The sequence below is a fragment of the Thamnophis elegans genome, chromosome 10, assembly GCF_009769535.1.
Source record: "Thamnophis elegans isolate rThaEle1 chromosome 10, rThaEle1.pri, whole genome shotgun sequence".
NCBI classification, from domain to species: Eukaryota; Metazoa; Chordata; class Lepidosauria; order Squamata; family Colubridae; genus Thamnophis; species Thamnophis elegans.
The window spans coordinates 8,339,562-8,365,025 of record NC_045550.1 but is presented as its reverse complement, the minus strand read 5'-3'; the positions used below and the strand labels follow the sequence as shown (position 1 = coordinate 8,365,025).

At 38.7% G+C, this 25,464-nt stretch overlaps 1 protein-coding gene across 1 annotated transcript in view; it reads left to right on the top strand.

Annotated features, from left to right (window-relative positions):
* LOC116514128 (deleted in malignant brain tumors 1 protein-like) overlaps positions 1-25,464 on the top strand; it is an 83,642-nt gene that overhangs the window by 18,787 nt on the left and 39,391 nt on the right. Inside the window, exons 9-17 of the mRNA XM_032225587.1 lie at positions 51-354; positions 664-675; positions 5,114-5,119; positions 5,614-5,919; positions 8,952-8,978; positions 16,915-17,068; positions 18,942-19,162; positions 20,284-20,456; positions 21,086-21,474. Coding sequence (XP_032081478.1) covers positions 51-354; positions 664-675; positions 5,114-5,119; positions 5,614-5,919; positions 8,952-8,978; positions 16,915-17,068; positions 18,942-19,162; positions 20,284-20,456; positions 21,086-21,474 — 1,592 coding nt within the window. The remainder of the gene's footprint in view (positions 1-50; positions 355-663; positions 676-5,113; positions 5,120-5,613; positions 5,920-8,951; positions 8,979-16,914; positions 17,069-18,941; positions 19,163-20,283; positions 20,457-21,085; positions 21,475-25,464) is intronic.

The following is a 25,464-nucleotide window of genomic DNA, read 5'->3' as shown; positions in this document are numbered from 1 at the left end:
ATCTGGGACTGTTTATGATTGAACAATATGATTTCTTTTTTCCTCAAGAGCTCCGATTAGTAAATGGAAGCAGGTGTCAAGGCCGTGTTGAAATTAGGTCCTATTACCAAAACTGGGGTACTGTTTGTGATGATTTATGGGACCTGAATGATGCCAATGTGGTATGCCAACAGCTTGGATGTGGATATGCCATCCGAGCAACATCAGGAGCATTCTTTGGCCAAGGATATGGCCCTATTTACCTGGATGATGTTCAGTGCAACGGGAATGAACGCTACCTTTGGAAATGCAGAAATGGAGGCTGGGGAAATCATAACTGCAACCACCGAGAGGATGCTGGTGTTATTTGTTCAGGTACTCGCTTACTTTGTCATTGAAATATAAATATTTTTATAACACATTTTATATTTACATATTTTAAATAGTTTGGCCAGAGAATTAACTCATGCATCTAGTTTAAGGACACATAATTAAAGTGTAATATTCTAATTCAGCTATCTACAAATAAGGAAGATAGAATTTGATACGCAGCTGAAGAGTCCTAAAGGAAACAACTCATGAAAGAACCCAAAAGTTTTCATCTATCTTTGGGAATGATAATTGCCAAAAGGCGCAATCTGAAAGCAAGGCTAGCAGAGAATGTATTGATCTCGTAAAGGGAAGACCCTGATTCTAGTCCCTAGTTGATCATAGAGTTCAGTGACTGGTTTTGGTCCAATCAGTGCCTCTCGGCATTCTACTTCACACAGCTGTTATGACTATAGTTTTGTAGGAAAACCCATGTAAAGTGCGTTAAACTGCCAGAGAGCTTATTATTTTGCTAGAGTCATATGTGGCATGCAGAGATGGGTTCTGGCAGTCATTACTCTCGGTTTGCTCATGGGCATGCTGTGCGCGCATGCACAGTGCAACAAAAATTGTTCTGTGAATGTGCAGAAGTAAAAAACAAGATGGTGGTGCCCACAGCGCCATCCAGAGAATAGTTTTGGGAGTGTGGCAGGCGTGGTTCACTGCCGGTTCCAGCAACCCAGGCCGCCAAACAACTAGAGCCGAGGTGGCGCAGTGGTTAAAATGCAGCACTGTAGGCTACTTCAGCTGACTGCAGTTTCTGCAGTTCGGCTGTTCAAATCTCACCGGCTCAAAGGTTGACTCAGCCTTTCATCCTTCCGAGGTGGGTAAAATGAGGACCCAGACTGTGGGGGCAATATGCTGACTCTGTAAACCGCTTAGATAGGGCTGAAAGCCCCATGAAGCGGTATATAAATCTAACTGCTATTGCTTCCCATAAGTCTAAATCCAATCTAGTCCAGAATTTTCACTCCCTAATTCTGTTGGACCTGTACAGGTAGCCCACAATCTACAACAATTCATTTGGTGACAGGTCAAAATTACAACAGCACAGAAAAAAGGAACTTATGACCATTTTTCACCCTTCTGACCCTTGCAGATTCCCCAGATCAGAATCAAAATTTATAATGATGGTTGCAATTTCCGAGGGCCGCTTGATCACTTTCTGCAACCTTCTGTCAAGCAAAATCAATGAAGAAGCCAGATTCACTTAATAACCATGTGACTACTTTAAGAACTGCAGTGATTTACTTAACAATGGTGGCAAGAAGAGTCATAAAATGGGGCAAAATTTACTGAACAAATGTCTAGCTAAGCAACAGACATTTTAGATTCAATCTGTCATCATCAGTCAAGGACTACCGTATATACTCGAGTATAGGCCGACCTGAATATAAGCCGAGGCACCTAATTTTACCACAAAAACCTGGAAAAGTTATTGACTCGAGTATAAGCCTAGGGTGGGAAATGCAGCAGCTACCGGTAAATTTCAAAAATAAAAATAGATACCAATAATGTTTTTGAATATTTATTTCAAAGAAAAACAGTAAACTAGCGGTGTATTCAATGAAATACTTCACTCACCTCATGATGCTGATGTCCCGCTGTGATGATGATGTCCCGTGCAGCCGCGGGAGCGATGTCCCGCCTCCTATGACACACGGCACAGTGATTCCTATCATTGGATCACTGTACCAGAGGAGGTGGGACATCGCTATGTGGCTGCTTGCCATAACAAGGAGAAGGTGGGACATCGTTGCAGAGCGGCAGGAGGGGGAGGAAGGGGAATCGTAAGACAGCCCTGCATTACATTAGAACGTGAGGAGGGGGGATGGTGCGATGTGCGCTGCGCGGCAAACTGACACAGAGGGAGGGGAAACTCACAGGGGCACTGGGCCATTCACAAGTGTCACCCAGCGGCATGGCCCCGCCCCTTTTTCTCCTCCATTTCGGGCAAATTTTTCACTGACTCGAGTATAAGCCGAGGCGGCTTTTTTCAGCCCAAAAAGTGGGCTGAAAAACTAGGCTTATACTCGAGTATATACAGTATCTGTATATGGGCATCCTTGGCCAAACAGTTCATTCAACTCAGCAGATTTAATCCTCCATGAGCCAAGGTGGCGCAGTGGTTAAATGCAGCACTGCAGGCTACTGCTAGATCAGCAGGTCAGCGGTTCAAATCTCACCGGCTCAGGGTTGACTCAGCCTTCCATCCTTCCGAGGTGGGTAAAATGAGGACCCAGATTGTTGGGGGCAATATGCTGACTCTCTGTAAACCGCTTAGAGAGGCCTGAAAGGCCTATGAAGCGGTATATAAGTCTACTGCTATTGCTATTGCTATTGCTATATTGCTATTGCTAGACGCAGAGCCATCATTCCATTTTCTTTTGAGATAAACAGTATTATACAGAGTACAAAAAAGAATAAAAAATTATAAGCTAAAGAAATAGAATGCCTGAAATACGTTGCTTAAGCTTTTTTTTTTTTTTACACCATTCACTGTACATTTTCACTAATTTCTTTTTCTTTTTTGCTTCTCCAAATCCCTACAACATTTCATAATTTCTCTAAAGAGTGTGGAATTTCCAATCTCTTTGTTTTCGGAATCTTTTCAAAAGTTGTGCACCCATTCATACTTAATCTTATTTCTGCTTGTTTCATCACATGCACACTTCTTAAGGGCACTATTGACATCAATTTACTTTTATATTTCTTCTGACATACCCAATTTTCATATCCATAGAATGAAGTGGACAAAAGCATCATACTATTAATATACCACATACAGATGAGTCCTAGAAATAGATACATTGTTTCAACAGCAATTTATTCTTTGGCACATATTAAAATAATCATGAACTTTTCTCTTTCAGGAGGACTCTACTACACTACACCACCAGGTAATAAAGACCCACTTAAAATGTATTTTTATGTCTAGCATAAATTGGCAACATAGCAATAAGTTTGTTTGTGAGTGGGTGGGGAAATCCACTTCTACTTTCCTATGGCATGTTGATTAACATAATCTGCTATTCACTAGCTTACTTTAGTTTATTATTTAGCGTTTAATGAGGTATCAAGCAAAATAAGATAAAATAATATAACAAGACTTACAACACTTGTAGGCATCCCATGGCCATTCAACCACTGACATTTCCTACTTTCTTTCTTTATTAATACATTTTTGGTACTTCTAGCACTTTTTAAATAACGATGCTGTGGTCATTTTTTAAATTATACTGGTATTTTTTAAGCTCGACTGTCAAAAAAGAGCCGAGGTGGCGCAGTGGTTAAATGCAGCACTGCAGGCTACTTCAGCTGACTGCAGTTCTGCAGTTCGGCTGTTCAAATCTCACCGGCTCAGGGTTGACTCAGCCTTCCATCCTTCCGAGGTGGGTGAAATGAGAACCCGGATTGTTGTTGGGGGCAATATGCTGACTCTGTAAACCGCTCAGAGAGGGCTGAAAGCCCTATGAAGCGGTATATAAGTCTAACTGCTATTGCTATTGCAATTGCTAAATAAGTCAGTATTCCCCAGCTCTGCATCTGGACTCCTGTTCATTTTTGAAACATGTGATTTTCTCCTTGAAAATGAGTGTATATGGGAGCATATTGGATTATTCCTCTGCACCCAGATAGCCCTTATACCCTGGGACAAATATCTCACAGTAAAATCTGGACCATCCACTGTTATGATAATTTGGATATTTTCATAAACAGCAAAATAAGCAAAGCAAAGTACTTTTTGTTTGCTGATGAAACAAATGCAAAATGTTTCATCTTTACTCTTTGTTTATTGACATATTTTGGATTGCTAACAATAGGTAATTTTGAGATAATATCTGCAAAACAGGGCATGAGGCTCCAACTAGAAAATCTAAACTAATTTGCAACTAGTCTTTGCTTTGTATTTGTTTCAGTGTTTGCTATCTAGTTGTACGATACACATTTCCGTTAACCTCCCATCACAAATTTATCTTATTGGTGTAAATGACCTATTCAGGTATAATTGTGGTAATAAAAAACTATTATAACTTTAGTTATATCTACTACAGAAGAAAACATTGCAATCTGAATACATTTATCCAAAATAGCGTGGATAATATATTATCACATTCCAGTTCCAGGCTTTCAGAGCGCAGGGCAGATGTTTTTTAAAAAAAGATGGTGAGATTTGAACTGCCATGTCTCCCTGCCCAAGCTATCTTTTTTCTTTGCAAGCATTGTACATCTATATCTTGCATTATTTGATTTACTTAGCCAAAGTGGTGCAGTGGTTAGCGTGCTGTACAGCAGGCTATTGATGCTGACTACCAGATGTCAGCAACTTGGCAGTTCAAATCCCACCAGGCTCAAGGCTGACTCAGCCTTCCATCCTTCCGATGTCAGCAAAATGAGGACCCAGATTGTTGGGGATAATATGCTGATTCTGTAAACCACTTAGAGAGGGCTGTAAAGCACTGTAAAGCAGTATATAAGTCTAAACGCTATTGCTACTGTGCTGTGAAAACAAGCAAAGAAACAGAAACTCCTCCTTGGTGATTGCAGAGTATTTCATGACTTAGTAAACTTGTTGCGGTGATTGAATGTCCAGTAATGTCAACTTTCATTATCAAAATCTCAAAATCAATCTCCTTTTAACCTTGTGTAGTACGCTATATGATTTCTGAATGTAACGTCATGCTTTATCTATCACTGTAGCCTATCTAATACTTTTATCTTTGGTCACTGGCAGGATGGATACCACCACCAACATTACCACCAGGACTTGGTAAGAAAACTTTGGGGATTTGTTTCATCTGTTAAATGTAATCCATTTGAAGTATAAGAGTAGGGTGGATTTTAAAATAACTTGATTTAAATCAACTCAACTTAAATAATATTTTTTATGGACCTCAGACAAAAAAACATTTCAATAAGAGGATGAGGGACAGCACATCACATGCTACAAACTGGTCTTCCTATTGTTTGGAGGATTTTCAAGGCTCTATATTTGAGTAGTTTGTATGCAATGAAAATACCCCATGTTCCATTTTTTTTCTGATCATGGTCTTCTTACTCTCTTATTTTGTTTGTTTTGATGTGTTAGGTTAGTAATGGCAGATAGACATCCAAAAGTTGTCTCCTTATAAAGATATACATTTTCTCACACTTTCAAATCTTGATTGCTGTTGTTAATCCTGTTTCCTACAATTGTAAAAAATATTTTCTTCACATATCTGGGACTGTTTATGATTGAACAATATGATTTCTTTTTTCCTCAAGAGCTCCGATTAGTAAATGGAAGCAGGTGTCAAGGCCGTGTTGAAATTAGGTCTTATTACCAAAACTGGGGGACTGTTTGTGATGATTTATGGGACCTGAATGATGCCGATGTGGTATGCCGACAGCTTGGATGTGGATATGCCATCCGAGCAACATCAGTAGCATACTTTGGTCAAGGATATGGCCCTATTTACCTGGATGATGTTCAGTGCAACGGGAATGAACGCTACCTTTGGCAATGCAGAAATGGAGGCTGGGGAAATCATAACTGCAACCACCAAGAGGATGCTGGTGTTATTTGTTCAGGTACTCGCTTACTTTGTCATTGAAATATAAATCTTTTTATAACACATTTTATATTTACATATTTTAAATAGTTTGGCCAGAGAATTAACTCATGCATCTAGTTTAAGAACACACAATTGTGTTCTTAAATAGTTTGGCCTGAGAATTAAAGAGTTTGGCCTGAGAATTAACTCATGCATCTAGTTTAAGGACACATAATTAAAGTGTAATATTCTAATTCAGCTAGCTACAAATAAGGAAGATAGGATTTGATACGCAGCTGACGAGTTGTGAAGGAAACAACTCATGAAAGAAGCCAAATGTTTTCATCTATCTTTGGGAATGATAATTGCCAAAAGACGCAATCTGAAAGCAAGGCTAGCAGAGAATATATTGATCTCGTACAGGGAAGACCCTGATTCTAGTCCCTAGTTGATCATAGAGTTCAGTGACTGGTTTTGGTCCAATCAGTGCCTCTCGGCATTCTACTTCACACAGCTGTTATGACTATAGTTTTGTAGGAAAACCCATGTAAAGTGCGTTAAGCTGCCAGAGAGCTTATTCTTTTGCTAGAGTCATATGTGGCATGCAGAGGTGGGTTCTGGCAGTCATTACTCTTGGTTTGCTCATGGCCATGCTGTGCGCGCATGCACAGTGCAACAAAAATTGTTCTGTGCATGTGCAGAAGTAAAAAACAAGATGGTGGTGCCCACAGCGCCATCCAGAGAATAGTTTTGGGAGTGTGGCAGGCATGGTTCACTGCCAGTTCCAGCAACCCAGGCCACCAAACAACTAGAGCCGAGATGGCGCAGTGGTTAAAAGGCAGCACTGCAGGCTACTTCAGCTGACTGCAGTTTCTGCAGTTCGGCTGTTCAAGTCTTACCGGCTCAAGGTTGACTCAGCCTTCCATCCTTCCGAGGTGGGTAAAATGAGGACCCGGATTGTTGAGGGCAATATGCTGACTCTGTAAACCGCTTAGAGAGGGCTGAAAGCCCTATGAAGTGGTATATAAGTCTAACTGCTATTGCTATTGCTACTGGTTTGGCTGAAACGAATCAGTAGGAACCCACCACTGGTGTCATGACTGAAACCAAGGTTACACAATTTTGTGGTATAAACCCATTTAAACAAAACATGTAAGAAAACAGTCCTCTCTATTTCACAGTATACATGTTAGTTTTATACCCAATTGAAGAGTTGGGGCAATGCTTACATAACTTTCTGGAAAAGGAGAATTCCTGAAGATCTTTTGTTAGGTAAGGAAATAATTTAGATTATTAGATATAATTTTTCTGCTTTTTCTTTACAAATAATGACTAACAGCAGGCATCTTGGTTTTGCTTTTTTAAACTGGCTTAATAAAGTATAGCCATGATTGCACAATTAATGTGCTGCAGGCAAATGTCCAAGATAAACCAGGAAGTCAAAATTGATCCAGGAAATCTAAGAAACAACCTAGTGAATCGTAATTGCTCATGTCATAGAACAAGCAGGAATCAAAGTCAAAGGCAGATGACATGTGATAGAAGTGACCAAAAGAATAGCTGGAGGCAAGGAACACTCCAAAGCTGGAACTCAAAGGGAGCCGAACAGAGAAAGCCAAGGTACACATTTTTCAATCAGGAAGTCTTTTGGATCCAGCAAGCCAAATAAATAGGAGACTTTTTATCATTCTCCTGATTAAGGCAAACTCAATGATCAGCCTGAATGGGTGAGGTCCTTCAGGGTCAATCTCATAATTAAGCTTAAGATCCTTTAGAGTCGTTCCCATGACTCAAATATAAGTAGTCAACATGACAAGTTGAGAGCCGAGGTGGCGCAGTGGTTAAATGCAGCACTGCAGGCTACTTCAGCTGACTGCAGTTCTGCAGTTCGGCTGTTCAAATCTTACCGGCTCAGGGTTGACTCAGCCTTCCATCCTTCCGAGGTGGGTAAAATGAGGACCCGGATTGTTTTGGGGGGCAATATGCTGACTCTGTAAACCGCTTAGAGAGGGCTGAAAGCCCTATGAAGCGGTATATAAGTCTAACTCCTATTGCTATTGCTAAGTAGCTTCCATAAGTCTAAATCCATTCTAGTTCCAGAGTTTTCACTCCCCAATTCTGTTGGAACTGTACAGGTAGCCCACAATTTACAACAATTCATTTGGTGACAGTTCAAAATTGCAACAGCACAGAAAAAAGGAACTTATGACCATTTTTCACCCTTCTGACCCTTGCAGATTCCCCAAATCAGAATCAAAATTCATAATGATGGTTGCAATTTCCGAGGGCCGCTTGATCACCTTCTGCAACCTTCTGTCAAGCAAAATCAATGAAGAAGCCAGATTCACTTAAGAACCATGTGACTACTTTAAGAACTGCAGTGATTTGCTTAACAATGGTGGCAAGAAGAGTCATAAAATGGGGCAAAATTTACTGAACAAATGTCTAGCTTAGCAACAGACATTTTAGATTCAATCTGCCATCATCAGTCAAGGACTATCTGTATATGGGCATCCTTGGCCAAACAGTTCATTCAACTCAGCAGACTTAATCCTCCATAGATGCAGAGCCATCATTCCATTTTCTTTTGAGATAAACAGTATTATACAGAGTACAAAAAAGAATAAAAAATTATAAGCTAAAGAAATAGAATGCCTGAAATACATTGCTTAAGCTTTTTTTTTTACACCATTCACTGTACATTTTCACTAATTTCTTTTTCTTTTTTGCTTCTCCAAATCCCTACAACATTTCATAATTTCTCTAAAGAGTGTGGAATTTCCAATCTCTTTGTTTTGGGAATCTTTTCAAAAGTTATGCACCCATTCATACTTAATCTTATTTCTGCTTGTTTCATCACATGCACACTTCTTAAGGGCACTATTGACATCAATTTCCTTTTATATTTCTTCTGACATACCCAATTTTCATTTCCATATAATGAAGTGGACAAAAACATCATACTATTAATACACCACATACAGATGAGTCCTAGAAAGAGATATATTGTTTCAACAGCAATTTATTCTTTGGCACATATTAAAATAATCATGAACTTTTCTCTTTCAGGAGGACTCTACTACACTACACCACCAGGTAATAAAGACCCACTTAAAATGTATTTTTATGTCTAGCATAAATTGGCAACATAGAAATAAGTTTGTTTGTGAGTGGGTGGGGAAATCCACTTCTACTTTCCTATGGCATGTTGATTAACATAATCTGCTATTCACTAGCTTACTTTAGTTTATTATTTAGCGTTTAATGAGGTATCAAGCAAAATAAGATAAAATAATATAACAAGACCTACAACACTTGTAGGCATCCCATGGCCATTCAACCACTGACATTTCCTACTTTCTTTCTTTATTAATACATTTTTGGTACTTCTAGCGCTTTTTAAATAACGATGCTGTGGTCATTTTTTAAATTATACTGGTATTTTTTAAACTCGACTGTCCAAAAAGAGCCAAGTAGCGCAGTGGTTAGGGTGCAGTACTGCAGGCCACTTTAGCTGACTGTGATCTGCAGTTCAGCGGTTCAAATCTCACCGGCTCAAGGACGACTCAGCCTTCCATCCTTCCAAGGTGGGTGAAATGAGGACCCGGACTGTGGGGGCAAGTTGCTGACTCAATTTGCTAAAAAATTTGTAAACCGCTTAGAGAGGGCTGAAAGCTACGGATAGTCCTTGACTTACAATTGTCCATTTCAAAGTCCATTCAAAGTCACAGCAGCACTGAAAAAAAGTGATTTATTACCTTTTCCACACTTAACAACACTTGCACCATCTCTATGGTCATGTGACCAAAATTCTGATGTTGGCAACTGACTCCTATTGATGATGTTTGCAATGGCTTAGGGTCACGTGATCCCCTTTTGCAATCTTCTGACAAACCAAGTCAATGGGGTGGCCAGTTTCACATAACAACAATGTTACTAACTTAATAACTGCAGTGATTTACTCAACAAGTGCGGCAAGGAAGATCTTAAATTGAGGCAAAACTCACTTAACAAAAGTCTCACTTAGCAACAAGAATTTAGGGCTTGACTGTGGTTGTAAATGGAGAACTGCAATGCCTGGATAATCTTTAATCTCCGGTGCAAATTGATCTGGCAATGGAATGACATCTATAGATTATAAGCAGGAAAATGTCTAGGATACAATATTTTGGAAAGGACCTCAACACCCCAGAGCCAGCCCTGCATCTTAATGCTAATCGCTCTCTATGATTCCATAGTATTAAGTATTCTTTGTCGCTCATACATGCCCAATATTTCCAACTACTTCAAATTTTTAAGAAGATTGTTGGGCTAGAACTCTGAGTATCATAAATTATTGTCTTTTTGTCTGACTGCCAATCTTCTTGCAAAGCTAATTAGAGAAAAAACAAAGAAATGAACACTAAAAAAAAATCAGTGATGCTATTGCAAAGATTGTTATGCTTTCTATAATAATATCCATTTATGGTTATTTTCCTCCAAAAATATTCACTATTATAGAATGTCATGAACATGGTTGAACGTGTACATGAGGTTTATGTACAAGACGTTCGTGGTTGAGGAAGAAAGAATTATAATCCATCTTTTTTAGATGTTTAACTTGACATTTTTAATAACACACTTGAATTACAAAATCTACTCTCTTGACAATTAATTCCTTTGTCCACTTATTCATTGGATTTCCTCATAGGTAATTTATTTTTGCTTTCTTTACCTCACACTCATAAGCCCCAACCTTATTGATAACATTTGACCACTTTTTTTTTTTAAGGAAGAGAGAGGCATTTTGATAAAACAGGTCTTCCTGTACTAATGGACTCTAATCCTTTTGACTGAAGTGTATGTGACAGAATTGACAATTTTCACTAATGCAAAAGAAATAAATTGAAGATAAATATACTGTACTTCCCATTTGTCAAATGTAGTTCCCATTTTTCAAAATTTGTCCCATTTGACTGTTTACCTTTTTAGCACTCTCCAATCAAATGCAGAAAATGTAGCAATTAGGTCTGCTTCTGTATGTCCTTCTTTAGCCTGTATTGTTTTTTTTTCTTTTCTATTTTTTTATTGAAAACTTTTAAGAAAAAAAAAACTTTTGCAAATATTTACGGCCCCTGCCCTCCCTCCCCCCTACCCCCACCCCCAACTTCCCAGAATAAATACAGGGTATAAATCTTTAACAAAGATGTTCTAAAATAAACTTAAAGAAAGTTAGTATCATCTTTCATTTGAGCTTAAACTCCTCTTTGCTAGGCTAACTCTAAACAGATTATATCATTCCTTGTTTCTTCAGTCATAAACTATCTGGAATTTCTTAGTCCCGTATTTATTTTGAATATAGTCAATCCATCTTCTCCACTCCAGTTTATATTTCTCATTTGAGTGGTCCTTGAGATACGCTGATATTTTAGCCATCTCTGCTAGGTTTGTGACTTTTAATGTCCATTCTTGAATAGTAGGCAAATCTTCCTTCTTCCAGTATTGTGACACCAACAGTCTTGCTGCCGTTATTAAATACAAAATCAAGTTAGTCTCTATAACAATACAATCAGTAGTTTAGCCTGTATTGTTGTAAAAAAAATAGTTCACTGCTACCTGAATTAAAACTTGTAGCATGACAAACACCCTGATGGTATTTTAGGTCCTAAAAGAGATTATTTATTATGAAAGAATACTTCACTCTTGATTTCTGGCTATAAGAGTACTAAAATCTGTCTTCCAGTCTCCTGAAAGATTTCCTTCCCTTCAAAGAAGGATCTATTTCAGGCTTGGGCATTTTCTGGTAACTGGGGGCTTCAATTAACTTGGTTGTGAATGGAAAGAAAGCTGAGGTTCCAAAAAGGACAGGATTACATCGCACATGTGAGTAGGAATGGAACTTGCAGGGATTTATAAAGGCTCACTCTCATTTTGAAATGTGACAATCCTATTTTAGCTTTTCCTCTTCAGTTTTCATCTGTTCTCCACCTCGAAGTGGTAGGCCACAGTACCCGTGGTTGAGCAATTATGTTCAAAGGGAGACATTTTGAGGTTGTTTTTGCCATGTGATAGAGAGTGCTGTTGTTGCTTTCACAAATTGCATTGTTCTCAATATGTACAAGACAGTAAGCAGGGACGAGTGTGTTACAAAGATAGAAGTATGGTTAGGAGGTAAACAAAAACAGATGTGAAATGGCATAATCTTGTCTCTTTACAGCCAGAAAACAGAGGCATGGTCAACATGCTTTCCCATTTAGTGTCTGCTTTGCTTAGCAGTGAGATTGCGAGTGTACATTGAGTTGTTAAGTGAGAATTATCTATGTAGCTTTCTTCAAACATATTCAGATGTGCTGAATATTTTAGTCTAGTTCCTTAGTTATTATGGCTGTGCAAAATCATTTACAAAGCTTTCTTTGAAAAGTAATTAAGTTCCCTCTGAATATACTCCTTAAGATATAGGCCCTACCTTTTGCAGAAGTCTCAGAAGAACCTCTCTGAAGGCCTTCAAGAGATATATGAAAATAACTGTGAATGTACGGGTGATACTTCTACAAGAATTGCTGCTAAAATGGGGTTGCTCCCAGCACTGCAGCTTTTCTTAAGTAGCAATCTTATCAAAGGTGGACACCCATGTAGTTAGTTAATATGGGGAGGCCCATGAGGTGATTGCATTGAGCATTTCATAATATGTGATTCAGTGCTTTTGGCAGAGGGACCTGAGGGAAGCTTTGATTCATGAAGTGCTCCTCAAACAGTTCAAAGAGCTTTCAACATTCTTTCTCCTGAATTTCTGTTTTATTTTTATGGCTCTTAAGGGTGTTACAGATTATATGTAGCTTTTGGGGATTATGGAATAGACAACAGTTGATATTTAAGAATCCGGTATAGGGACCTTTTAGTACAAATCACCATGACAGAGAATGCCTCAAACATATACTTTTGATCCCCCTTTGGGTTAGAATGTCAGGCACCCAATCTTCCTTGTGGCCAAGAATAACGAATAATGTCTAACTTCTTGAATTATTTTAATCACAATCTCAGTTACTTTACTTAATACTTATAATCAGTAATGAATAAGAGCCGAGGTGGCGCAATGGTTAGAGTGCAGTACTGCAGCCACTTCAGCTGACTGTTATCTGCAGTTTGGCGGTTCAAATCTCACCGGCTCAAGGTTGACTCAGCCTTCCATCCTTCCGAGGTGGGTAAAATGAGGACCCAGACTGTGGGGGCGATATGCTGACTCTGTAAACCGCTTAGAGAGGGCTGAAAGCCCTATGAAGCGGTATATAAGTCTAACTGCTATTGCTATTGCTAATAAATACTTAATATATATAAACATTATTATCAATATGTGTAATTATCATTGTTATCAATATGTGTAAACATTATCGGTCTGACCTAAGCGTAGTACATAATGGTATTCATGGTATTGGACCTGGGTACTTGAGAGACTGCCTGCTGCCAATTACCTCCACTAGACCGATTAGATCCCACAGATTAGGCCTCCTCCGAATTCCATCCACTGACCAGTGTTGACTGGCGACTACCCGGAGGAGGGCCTTCTCTGTGGCTGCTCCAACCCTCTGGAACAAACTCCCCATAGAGATTCGAACCCTCACCACCCTCCAGGCCTTCCGCATAGCCCTTAAAACCTGGCTGTTCCGACAGGCCTGGGGCTAAAGAACTGTTGCCCCCGTCTCGAATGGTATGACTGTTGTGTGTTTTAAATTATGTATTGTTTTGTGTCGTTTTTAATTTTTGTTTGTATCCCCCTTCCCTGGTTTGAGTTGTGAGCCATCCTGAGTCCCCTTCGGGGGAAAATATATATAAATAAAATAAACATTCAAACATTCAAACATAAAATTATCTACTACAATGTTCTACCTGTCAATGGCTACCTCAGTTGCAACCATAACAATACATGAGCACACAATAGGTAAGGTAAACTGTACCAAACTTGATTGCAGAAAATACGGCTTTGGCAACAGAGTGGTCAATGCCTGGAATGTGTTACCTGACTCAGGAGTTTCTTCCCCAAACCCCCACAACTTTAGCCTTAGACCGTCTACTGTTGACCTCACCCCATTCCTAAGAGGTCTATAAGGGCCATAAGCGCACCAATGTGCCTACCGTCCCTGTCCTAACAACCACATTTATTTGTATCAATAAGTATGATTGTGAAACACGAATGTTAATGATGATTCAACCGATATTGGTTTTTAAGCTTCTTATGGAGAGAAGGACAAGGAAGAACATGTTTAGGCTTATTTCCATAAGATATGAACCTGTAGGTTCTGAAGATATCAAATACTAGGTGTATTTTAAGAGCCGAGGTGGCGCAGTGGTTAAATGCAGCACTGCAGGCTACTTCAGCTGACTGCAGTTCAGCAGTTCGGTTGTTCAAATCTCACCGGCTCAGGGTTGACTCAGCCTTCCATCCTTCCCAGGTGGGTAAAATGAGGACCCGGATTGTTGTTGGGGGCAAAATGCTGACTCTGTAAACCGCTTAGAGAGGGCTGAAAGCCCTATGAAGCGGTATATAACTCTAACTATTGCTATTGCTATTTCCATTCTAGACCAGGGATGTGAAACTCACGTCATGGCGGTGTCATGTGACGTATCGGGACTTTTTCCCCCTTCATTAAACTGGGTGTAGGGTGGTCAGCCCATGACACATCCAGCCCGCAGCCAAGGAGTTTGATAGCCCTGTTATAGGCCATGTTTTGTTCTCCCACTTTTGCTTACTAATTGGCGCATAATTTAGAGGGCCTTCTGGATTCATAGCTCCTGATGAGAAAGCAAATAGCAGCTCAGTCATCTCACCTGGTGCAAAAGATATGACCTTTCCTGCATCAGAAGGCACTTCTCAGAATCATTGATACCTTATTCACCGGTCATATGAACTATTGCAATGTGTTTTACACTTGACTCTTGTGAACTACTTGGAAGCTATAGCTGGTCCAAAATCCAGAGGTTCAGATTCATGTAATTATGGACACATCTAACTTTGGCCATATAATGCTATTTTGAGAGCTTGGTTACCAGGCAACTTTCAGTTGGAATTTACTGTCCCGGTTGTCATATTTAAAGATATTTATGGCTCCAAACCTGGATACCTCTGGGATGACTTTCTATCAATGGATTGTCTTTCTCAAAGCTATTGAGACTTAATAAAATGATAAAAACGTGAATATTTTTATAAGCCTTTTTAGATAGAAACATATAGATTTTGATTCCTCTTCTTTTATAAGTATTATTTATTACTATTAGCATTTATTTTATGCTGTTAGTACTAGATTGACACTTTAATATTGTTTATGTATAGTAGTATTGTAAACTGCTCAGAGCAGCATATCAACTTTTTGAAATAAATACATGTGGAATGCTGTCTTTGAGGAAGTGTACTTGGTATAAACAAATGTATTTGACTGTTTCCTGGTATTATTAAGTACTCCTTTGATCAAAGTACTCAAAGTAAGTGTACTTGGGATATTGTCTTACAGTCTTCCCTATCATACAGAATTATTGTAGATATAAAATTGAAGAAAGCTCCCAAGCCATGAATAAATTTTATATTTTGTCTCTAAATCCTTTGTATTTTCTAATGAAACTATGGTTTCTGACTTTAGTTACAGATAATTTATTTTGCTGCTATTAGGTACGCAGGCAGTCCTTAACTTATGACCACAACTGAAACTAAAATTTATGTTGCTAAGTGAGACAGTTTAGTGAGTTTTGCTCCATTGTACGATCATTCTTGCCACAGTTGTTAAGTGAATTACTGCAATTATTAAATTAGTATCATGGTTGTTAAATGAATCTGACTTCCCCCTTGTCATAAGGTCACATGACCCCAGGCCACTGCAACCATCATAAATATGAATCAGGCATCTAAAGTTTGATCATATGATCATAGGAATGTTGCAATAGTCATAAGTGTGAATAATGGTCATAAGCCCCTTTTTTCCATGCTGTTGTAACTTTGAATAGTCACTAAATGAAACGTTGTATGTCGAGGACTACCTGGGTTCATTTTTTATCTTTTATAAACTAATTTATAAAATGAATTATAAACAATTCAATACCATATATAAACCGCACTGTTCCGTGGTGCTTATTTTCAGAAGCACAGTCCAAGTGATCTTATAGATTCTGACTGATCTGTTTTATATAAGTTTTGTGTTGTTAATTCCTACCCTCTTTTTTATTCCCAGTCGATTTATTACAAAAGTGACACAATAGAAAAAATAAATCACATCTAATTACATTATAATTGTTTCTATTACCGTATTTCAACTTCATTTAGAGAATCAACCTTCTGTTTGTCATTAGATATTTAGAAAGCTTTTTATTTTATTTTATTTAGCAATGCCACATAGACATACCAATGAGTTGGAGGAATAGATGTCCCAATATATTGTTGCAGTTCATTTCCTTGACACATATTAAAAACTTTTTTATCGTAAAAAAAAGCTTCACAGTTTAGGAAGAGAAATAGCACTGGTAAAACAGATATTGACTTCCAATGCAGTAGTGATTAAAACAGAGTAATTTAGTTTCTTTTATAGCTTTTTTTAAGCTTTAATACATATGTTAAGAAAAATAAATAAATGGAGGACAGTCAGACTTCCATTTCTCTTTCTATAAGTGGAAACTGATTTTGGATCATAAATATTTTCCCCTTTTTTCTTAGCAGATGAATAGGAATAGCAAAACCCATGTAATTGTTAGTTTCTAATAAGAACTGTTTAGAAAGCATTATTGATAAAATTATCCTTAATCCGAAGAATTTATAGAGTAGGATTCCAGTTCTGTCTCACCTCAGATTAACTCACTGTTATTAGCTGTCTAGTTTATACATCTCCCCATTTCACAAAACAAGAGACTATGGGCTTTGGGCATTGTGGTTCCTTCAGAACATAAAGGTGGAAAGCACCAAGACTTTAAGTTTAAGAAAAATTCAAAGATTTATATCTTTCTTATAATATGGTTCTTCTAATCCTAGCCCTGTATGATACTAATATGTTTTTCTACGATTCCTTTTTAGTAACAGTGTCAAGACAATCTTGCGGTGGTTTTCTTGGAGATCCATCGGGATCATTTAAAAGTCCAAATTATCCTTCTGACTATCCGAACAATGTGGACTGTGTATGGGAAATACAAGTTAAAAACAACTACCGAATAAGACTTACCTTTCAGAATTTGCTGTAAGTTAAAGCTGTTTTTAATGCATGCATCACAATACTGAGATTGGTTTATTAAATAGATCAAGATGAGTTCACATCACAGAGTGCATTTTTCAAAATGCCATTGGATTGTAAACTTGAGGCAATGGGTTTGGCCAGAGGTAATTAGTTAAGCCATGGTAGAACTTTTGGAGGGTGACTCAGTGGCTAAGATGCTGAGCTTGTCGATCAGAAGGGTTGGCAGTTCAACGGTTCGAATCCCTAGCACCGCGTAACGGTGTGAGCTCCCATTACTTGTCCCAGCTTCTGCCAACCTAGCATTTCGAAAGAATGTAAAAATGCAAGTAGAAAAATAGGGGCCACCTTGGTGGGAAGGTAACAACATTCCGTCCGATTACAGAGACGTCTTCAGACAGCGCTGGCTTTTTGGCTTTGGAACAGAGATGAGCACCGCCCCCTAGAGTTGGGAACGACTAGCACATATGTGCAAGGAAACCTTTGCCTTTAATGACAGAAAAATAGGTCCAGGCTCCACACATAGAGAGGAACTAATCTAAAGTTTGATCCAACGTTTGAAATGTTTAAATGGACCAATTTTTGTTTGAGCCGAGGTGGCACAGTGGTTAGAGTGCAGCACTGCAGGCTACTTCAGCTGACTGCATTCTGCAGTTCGGCTGTTCAAATCTCACCGGCTCAGGGTTGACTCAGCCTTCCATCCTTCTGAGCTGGGTAAAATGAGGACCCGGATTGTTGGGGCAATATGCTGACTCTGTAAACCGCTTAGAGAGGGCTAAAAGCCCTATGAAGTGGTATATAAGTCTAACTGCTATTGCTATTGCTATTGTTTCAGTCTCTAAAAATTAATATATGAAAATAATTTCAATAATTTCTATCTACTGCTTATACAAAGTTAGCTGACAAAAAATATTGAGAAAGGATGCGGTAAGAGGAGGAATGCTTAAATCAACGTGCAGACTTTGAGTTCTCAAGTTGTGAAAGATCCTGTTAAATCCTATGTCAGGTTCCAATTAATACACGCATTACAAATTGAACTATGAGCCATTGCATTTCCTCAAAGAACAAATTTATTTAGATACATCATCTTGGCACACTACCGAAAGTTCCTGCGCTTTCCACCCCAATATATGTAATATTTTTTTCATTTTCCAAAACAAACTGTCACATTGTCCAACCAAGATGAGAGCCAGTTGCCTGGCATCATCTCTCCTCTTCTTCCAGTCAACCAGCCTTTGGAATGTACTTGATTCATGGACTACCTATGCTGTTTTTGCTGAAGGGTCTATTCTCAGCTCTCCCCCCCTTCAGCTCCAATCTGTGTCAAACTGAATTCATGTCAGAATCCCCAAGGAAACAAACAATCCCATGCCCCAATCAAATTCAGGCTTCAGTACCCTTTTTCTTCTTTCAAAGTAGCTGGGAGAACTTCATGAAATAGTTAATAAGACTTTCTGGAAGAAGTAAGAATTTCTAGAATTTTACCCATTCCAAAATATTTTCTCGGAAAAAGTATATCCAGTTCCATGTTATTGGACTAATACGTCAGTGTTCTATATTCAAATTTTGTGCCAAGTTCATTAACATTTTTATCCAAATTATTGTTTGTAATAAATTATCATTGTTACCACTTCCAGCAGCATCGCCACAATTAATTGATTAATTGGTGAGTGGCCATTTCACCAGTTGAAGAGAATTGAAAATGGCTACCTTGTATGAATTGGGAAGTTCCAAGTTCGAATATCATTTTTGTTATTTTTCCTTTTACTAGGACTAATCTCAGAGAGAACTTTACTATCTAACACACACAAAATTAAGCTTCTGTCTTGAGGTATCAGAGTAAATGTATGAATTACAGGATTCCTGTTTCGCTTTCCAGGCTAGAATCATGTGATACATTCAGATGCCCTTGTGATTATATTGAAATCTATGATGGAACTCTCCATACTGCTTCAGTGCTTGGGAGAATTTGTTATGGCTCCTATCAGACTTTTACATCAAGTTCCAATATGATGACGATAAAATTCCATAGTGATAGTGGCATCACAAGAAGAGGCTTCCTTGCAAATTATTACAGCATCTCTGCAGATCAAAACATAAGTAAGTATAACATTGTCATTCATTTTTCATTTACTGACCTTTTGAATATTTAGAATTTTATGAGAATTCTTAGCATCTTATTCAATCCTGGCATAATGAGACAAAATTAAATTAGTTTTTAACTCTTTCTTTTGGTGTACCCTAATGAAGGGTTTGTAAGGTTTGAACCACATACTTATACGCATAGACAATGGTACCTACATACAAGACAGTTGAACAAAACGTGAATATCCTTGGAATAATGGAGTTATAAATAAAAGAAGTCAAGCAGAACTATGCCCAAAGAGTTCAGTATCCTGATGTAGACATGCGTGGTGTATGGTGGGTGTTCTGACCCCTCCCCTCCTCCATCCAGGAACGAAAGCCGAAACAAACGTAAATAAGAATACTTTTAATCAGTCCAGACTCTCATTGGCTGCAAGCCCAAAATAAACAAAGAGATAAGCACTCTGGCAGCAAGTCCTACAAACCTAGGCAGCAAATGCAAACAAACTCTCACAGCAAACCACTTCTCCAAGTTGGCTTCTCCTAATCGTGAACATTGACTTCTGCAAAAGGGCATGGCACAAGCAGTCTCTTTTATAATCAGGAGAGGATCTTAATAAGCATCAGCTGAGCGTATTCATCTCATATAATTACGCAGTTGTTCTTGCCGCCGAGTAGCCCTTCTACGGCGTGCATCCCGAAACAACTCACAAGTGTTTTCCTGATCACTCCCTCTGATCCAAGGCCCCGGGGCCACCTGGTGGCCAACCAGTCTCTCCTCTCCCTGCTTGGAGTCGGCCCCCAGTCCAGAGTCCTCCACCTCCTCCAGGGCCGACTCATAAGACCCCTCGCTGTCGGAGTCTGGCGGCAGCTCCAACGGCTCCTGCCGGGCCACAATAGGTGGGCAAGACCCAGAGACTGTTTTTTTATGGTTGCCTGGAAAGCATCTTTCTGACATGCTTTCAGTTTAAAGCAAGTTATTAAAATGCGGACTCTGTAAAATTATTTGGCAGGCAAAATGTTATTTTGTGCTGAGGTGGTGTTAGATTCATAAAGTAAGCATAATAATAAATTATTGCCATACATACTATATGTATTTCCGTGCAGCAATAAGATTTCTTTTTTCTCCTTGATAGCTCTTGTTTGTGAGCCGACTTATATGGAAGCTGTAATTAGTAGAAGTTATCTGAACTCTCAAAACTATAATCCATGGAGTGCCAGCTTGATGGATCCAAACTGCAGACCGAGGATCACACCATATTATGTTATATTCAACATACCATATAATGGTTGTCGGACCAGAAGAGAGGTATGGAGACTTCTTAGAACATTTTTGCTACATGACTCACTCATTCATTAATTCTTTCATTTTTTCCCCTTAAAGCAGAAGTAGGGGGCATTCAATCATTCATGGATTTATTTAGGACAATGCTCCAAATTGAAATGTGTTTGTGACCAATAGCAGGAGCTTAAAGTACAATGATTGATAGGACCCATTTGCTCCTCTGTAGCCCATCATTTCTCTATTTTCTTAGCTATTCTCTCAGTGTAGATTAGTTTTTCATGGACATTTTGAATATGGGAAGGCCTTCTGGCCAACATCTATTGGCACAGTCAATATTGTTAGCAATAGCAGTTAGACTTATATACTGTTTCATAGGGCTTTCAGCCCTCTCTAAGCGGTTTACAGAGTCAGCATATTGCCCCCAACAACAATCTGGGTCCTCATTTTACCCACCTCGGAAGGATGGAAGGCTGAGTCAACCTTGAGCTTGTGAGATTTGAACAGCTGAACTGCGGAACTGCAGTCAGCTGAAGTAGCCTGCAGTGCTGCATTTAACCACTGCGCCACCTCGGCTCTATGTCTGTTATAGCATCTCTAACATGATTGACCCAGATTAAAAAGGTCTTATATCAATTGCTTCATGTTTCAAACAGGGTGATGCCGACACGATTACATATTTAAATGAAATCTCAGTAACTGCCCCTTCACAACACTTCCTAAGAAGGATACCAGATCTTCTTGTGCATGTCAACTGCAAGATGCTTCAAAACACTTGGATAGAGACAGTGTATATCGCTCAGCAAACCAAAGAGATCAATGAAACGCAATATGGCCAATATAGTGTGAACCTTACATTTTATGACTCATCCTTCTGGAAACCAGTGAACAATATGCCTTATTATGTCGTATTAAATCAAAGGTTATATTTGCAAGCTTATCTCTACAGTTCTGATTCCAACCTTCAGCTGTTTTTGGATACTTGTACAGCATCACCCTATTACAATGGTTCTACAACCCTAACTTATGATATTATCAAGAATGGGTAAGGACTTCATCTTCTTTCAGACTATTTCGTTTTTTTGGGAAAATGTGGGAATACATTAATTTTGTTTGCTTTTAGTTTTCCAAACATCTCTGCGGTATAGTTATTTGATAATCAAAATATGGCCAATCCTGCTAGGTAGATCAGACCAGAAACAATATTCACAACCCCATTGCAATTGTTTCTTCACGTCAATAGAATTCTCTCCCTCTCTTTTGGAGTTTGCATGTAACATAATTGTAGAAATTTTGAAGTTTGCATGTAACGTAATTCTACATAACATTACGGCGGGCCAAAATTTCTAGAAATATTGCACAGTTATATTAGACCATATCTAACAGAAAATTATTTGTAATACGTTTGAAATCTCAGGATCATTCTGACCTTTAAAAAATTCCCTCATATAGGAGGCTAGGGATTTGTCCCTAATTTGTGCTAAATTTTTCTGCAGAGGATTCACTTTTGCTAGGGGCTTGAATGTGGTAAGCCACAAAAGTGTTAGTAATATCATTCCCATCCGTGGTGGGTTTCAAAAATTGTTCGAACCTACTCTGTGGGTGTGGCCTCCTTTGTGGGAGTGGCTTTCCGCCCATGTGACTGAATGGGAGTGGCTTGCTGCCCTTGGGACCAGATATGCAGATGCCAATGACACTTGTCAGAACCACCTTAAATTACCTCACACACAGCACTGGCATGCATAAGAATATGATGTAAACTTGTTTTTTAAAAGGCATCTTTGGTTTGCGTTAAAACAACTTCAACACACACAATGTTCTGATTGCACCACAAACGCAGTAGTCATCCTTACCTTTCACAGAGGCACTGAGTTTTATAAATATGAGCATGATAGTGTAGAATAATCATATCCAAGGACCAGTGGTGGGTTTCAAAAAATTTTGGAACCTCTTCTGTAGGTGTGGCCTGCTTTCCGGGTCCACTGGTGGAACCTCTTCTAACCGGTTCGGTAGATTTGACGAACTGGTTCTACCAAATAGGTGCGAACTGGCAGGAACCCACCTCTGATTCCCATCTACCACCTTACTTCCATCATGATGTAGCTCACCTAATGTTCTATTTTCTATCTCTATTCTGCTAACTGTTATATATACAAAAGGCAAAGGCTTAAAGCTGAAATAACCAAAGGCCCTTCCATTGGGAATATTTGTGCTAATTATCCAGAAATCCTGAGTTTCAGTATTCTAGAAAGTTCTGGGCCTTTTGAGAAAGAGATCCAGATAGCATAGATTTTCATTTGTTCACCTCTCTCTCTCATTCTCTTTCCTTTTGCTTTCCTTTTGCCTTATTTAACCAGTTAACTGTCTTTAAAGTAGCTACATTTAAACCAGGAATATGCAACCCAAGATCCTCAAAATAATAGATGACTCTTGAATTTTTATATTATTTCCTGTAGACCATCACAGATTGTTATAAGACTGTCATTTTTAATGCCACAGAAGGAAAATTCTTATTTACATCAAACACGTGTGTCCATTAAATTAAGTCAAACGTAATTCTGGCTTTCGTCAGCCAGAGTACATCTTGGAGTACAGTCTGTAGCATTCTGCCAAGGGCCATCTGTGGATTTTGACCTTAAAGAATTAAATTACAGCAGTATTTCCTTGAGATTAAAATCAGAAGACATTCCAGTGACATGGGTTGCATATGAAACTTTTATTCATTTCTGAAACCCAATCACTGCAGTGTTCCTTGTTCCTGGTAAATAATTCTGAATCAGAATATATGTCTATTGACAAATCATTTGGCAAGTAGTTTGGATAGTCTTTTTCATCAAAAGTTAAAGTTTACTTGTTCTGGCATTATGTCTATTTTGAATTGACACGATAAAGATCAAGTTGAAATGCATCTTTTACTCTTCTTGAGAATACTTAAAAGAACAGTAAAAGATTTCCATTTATTGAATTTATAGGCCACCCAATCCCGGAGGACACAGAAATAAGAAATATTAAAAAGGATTAAAACAAATAAGACACAACAAATTAAAAAACACAACATGCACCCAGTCTAAGCGGGGCTGGACCTCAATCAAGAGGTCAAGAGCCCCAGGCCTATCGGAAAAGCCAGGTTTTGATAGCTTTACGGAAGGCCATGAGAGTGGGTAGGGTCCGGATCTCTGGGGGTAGATCATTCCATAGGGCCGGAGCGGCAACAGAGAAGGCCCTACTCTGAGGCATCGCCAGCCGGCATTGTCCAGCTGATGGCACCTGGAGAAGGCCCATCCTGTGCGATCTTATCGGTCTTAGGGAGGTATGCGGCAGAAGACGGTCTCATAGATATCTGGGTCCTAGGCCATGTAGGGCTTTAAAGGTGATAACCAGCACCTTGAATCGTGCTCAGAGACCATTGGGAAGCCAGTACAGCTCGCAGAGGATAGGTGTGGTGTGGGTGTACCTTGGTACACCCAATATCGCTCACGCGACTGCATTCTGGACTAATTGTAGTTTCCGAACACTTTTCAGGGGCAGCCCCAAGTAGAGCGCATTACAGTAATCCAGTCTTGAGGTGACAAGGGCGTGAGTGACTGTTTGAAGTGCCCCCAGGTCCAAATAGGGCTGCAACTGGTGCACCAGGCGAACCTGGGCAAAGGTTCCCCTGGTCACAGCCGACAGGTGATGTTCCAAAGTCAGCTGTGGATCCAGGAGGACCCCCAAGTTGCAGACCCTCTCTATGCTGAATATTACCCAGAAGGAGTGGCACTTAATCAGAGCCTTCATTTATGCCTTCAGGTTGGCAAACCAGAGCATGATTTTTACATGCAACCTAATCATGGTTATGATATTCTTGTGGTCCAATAAGACTAAAGACTCTAAATCATATAGGGTAAATTTGAACTATGCCATGAGTGGTGCTTGATTCTTCATGAACCTATTGACCTATCCATATAGTTTTCTCTGAATAATTCCAGTAGGCCAAATCTTGCTTAACTTTCTGAGTTCAATCAAGCTTGGCTAGTTTTTCCACTTAGCTTAGCAAATGGGATAAAAAGCAGCCTAAGAATATTAATAAAATACGTGAAACAAGATTATTACATAATAAACAGGTCTGTGATTTAAATTTTGTGCATAGCAGTAATTAATAAGTGAAAAATATAAGTCCCTCTGTACATTTATTGGATAAATTGAATTTCTCAGGAAGAGTCATTTGATATAAAATATGTTACATCTTAGTATAAACAAAAACTCCACACTTAGGAATTTATTTATTTTTACCTGGCACATTACTTCTTTCTTCAACAATGTATAAATAGATACTTTGAAGAAGATCAAGAGAAAGATTCCAATGTCTCAGTTATTCGAAGCTGGATTTCTTCTTCTGAATTGTCTTGATTTCCCATGAAATTCTATACTATTTGTGAGTGTCATTGAGGATAGCAGCCACTAGAACATATTGTAAATAATGATCTTCATAAGTTGATTTGTGTATGCATGTATCTGGTCTGAAATGAATACAAATTCACTGAATTAGATGACATTTGCAGTTATAGTGATTGTTTTCTTGTGTTGCCAAAGCATGTTCAGCACTTCTAAATATTAACAATTCAAATGTGAGAAATTAATGACATACTGTGTCTGAAATATTGGATGTATTTATTGGGATGATGGCATTCAGGAAAGGGGAAGGGGATATCAAAAGAGGCAAGAAGGTGATCGAGACCCTTTTGTAATGCATCAAAGTCACAATAACACTCTTGTCTGTTTTGACTTCCCTTCTCATAGAGGCCAGTGCTGGAACTCAAATAAAGTGATATTTTTCATATTCAGATGTTTTTAAGACTTTCTCAGAGAAAGTTCACTATTTGGGCACTGACATAAATGGATTTGATTGGACGTATCAATATTATACAAGATGCTATTTTTATTTTTACTTCCATGCACAGCACATTCATTGCATTTGGGTTGTTTTAATGTGAAAATTATGGAAAATAAATTGTATAAATTAGAATATAATAAATGCAATAACTGGCTTGCTAAT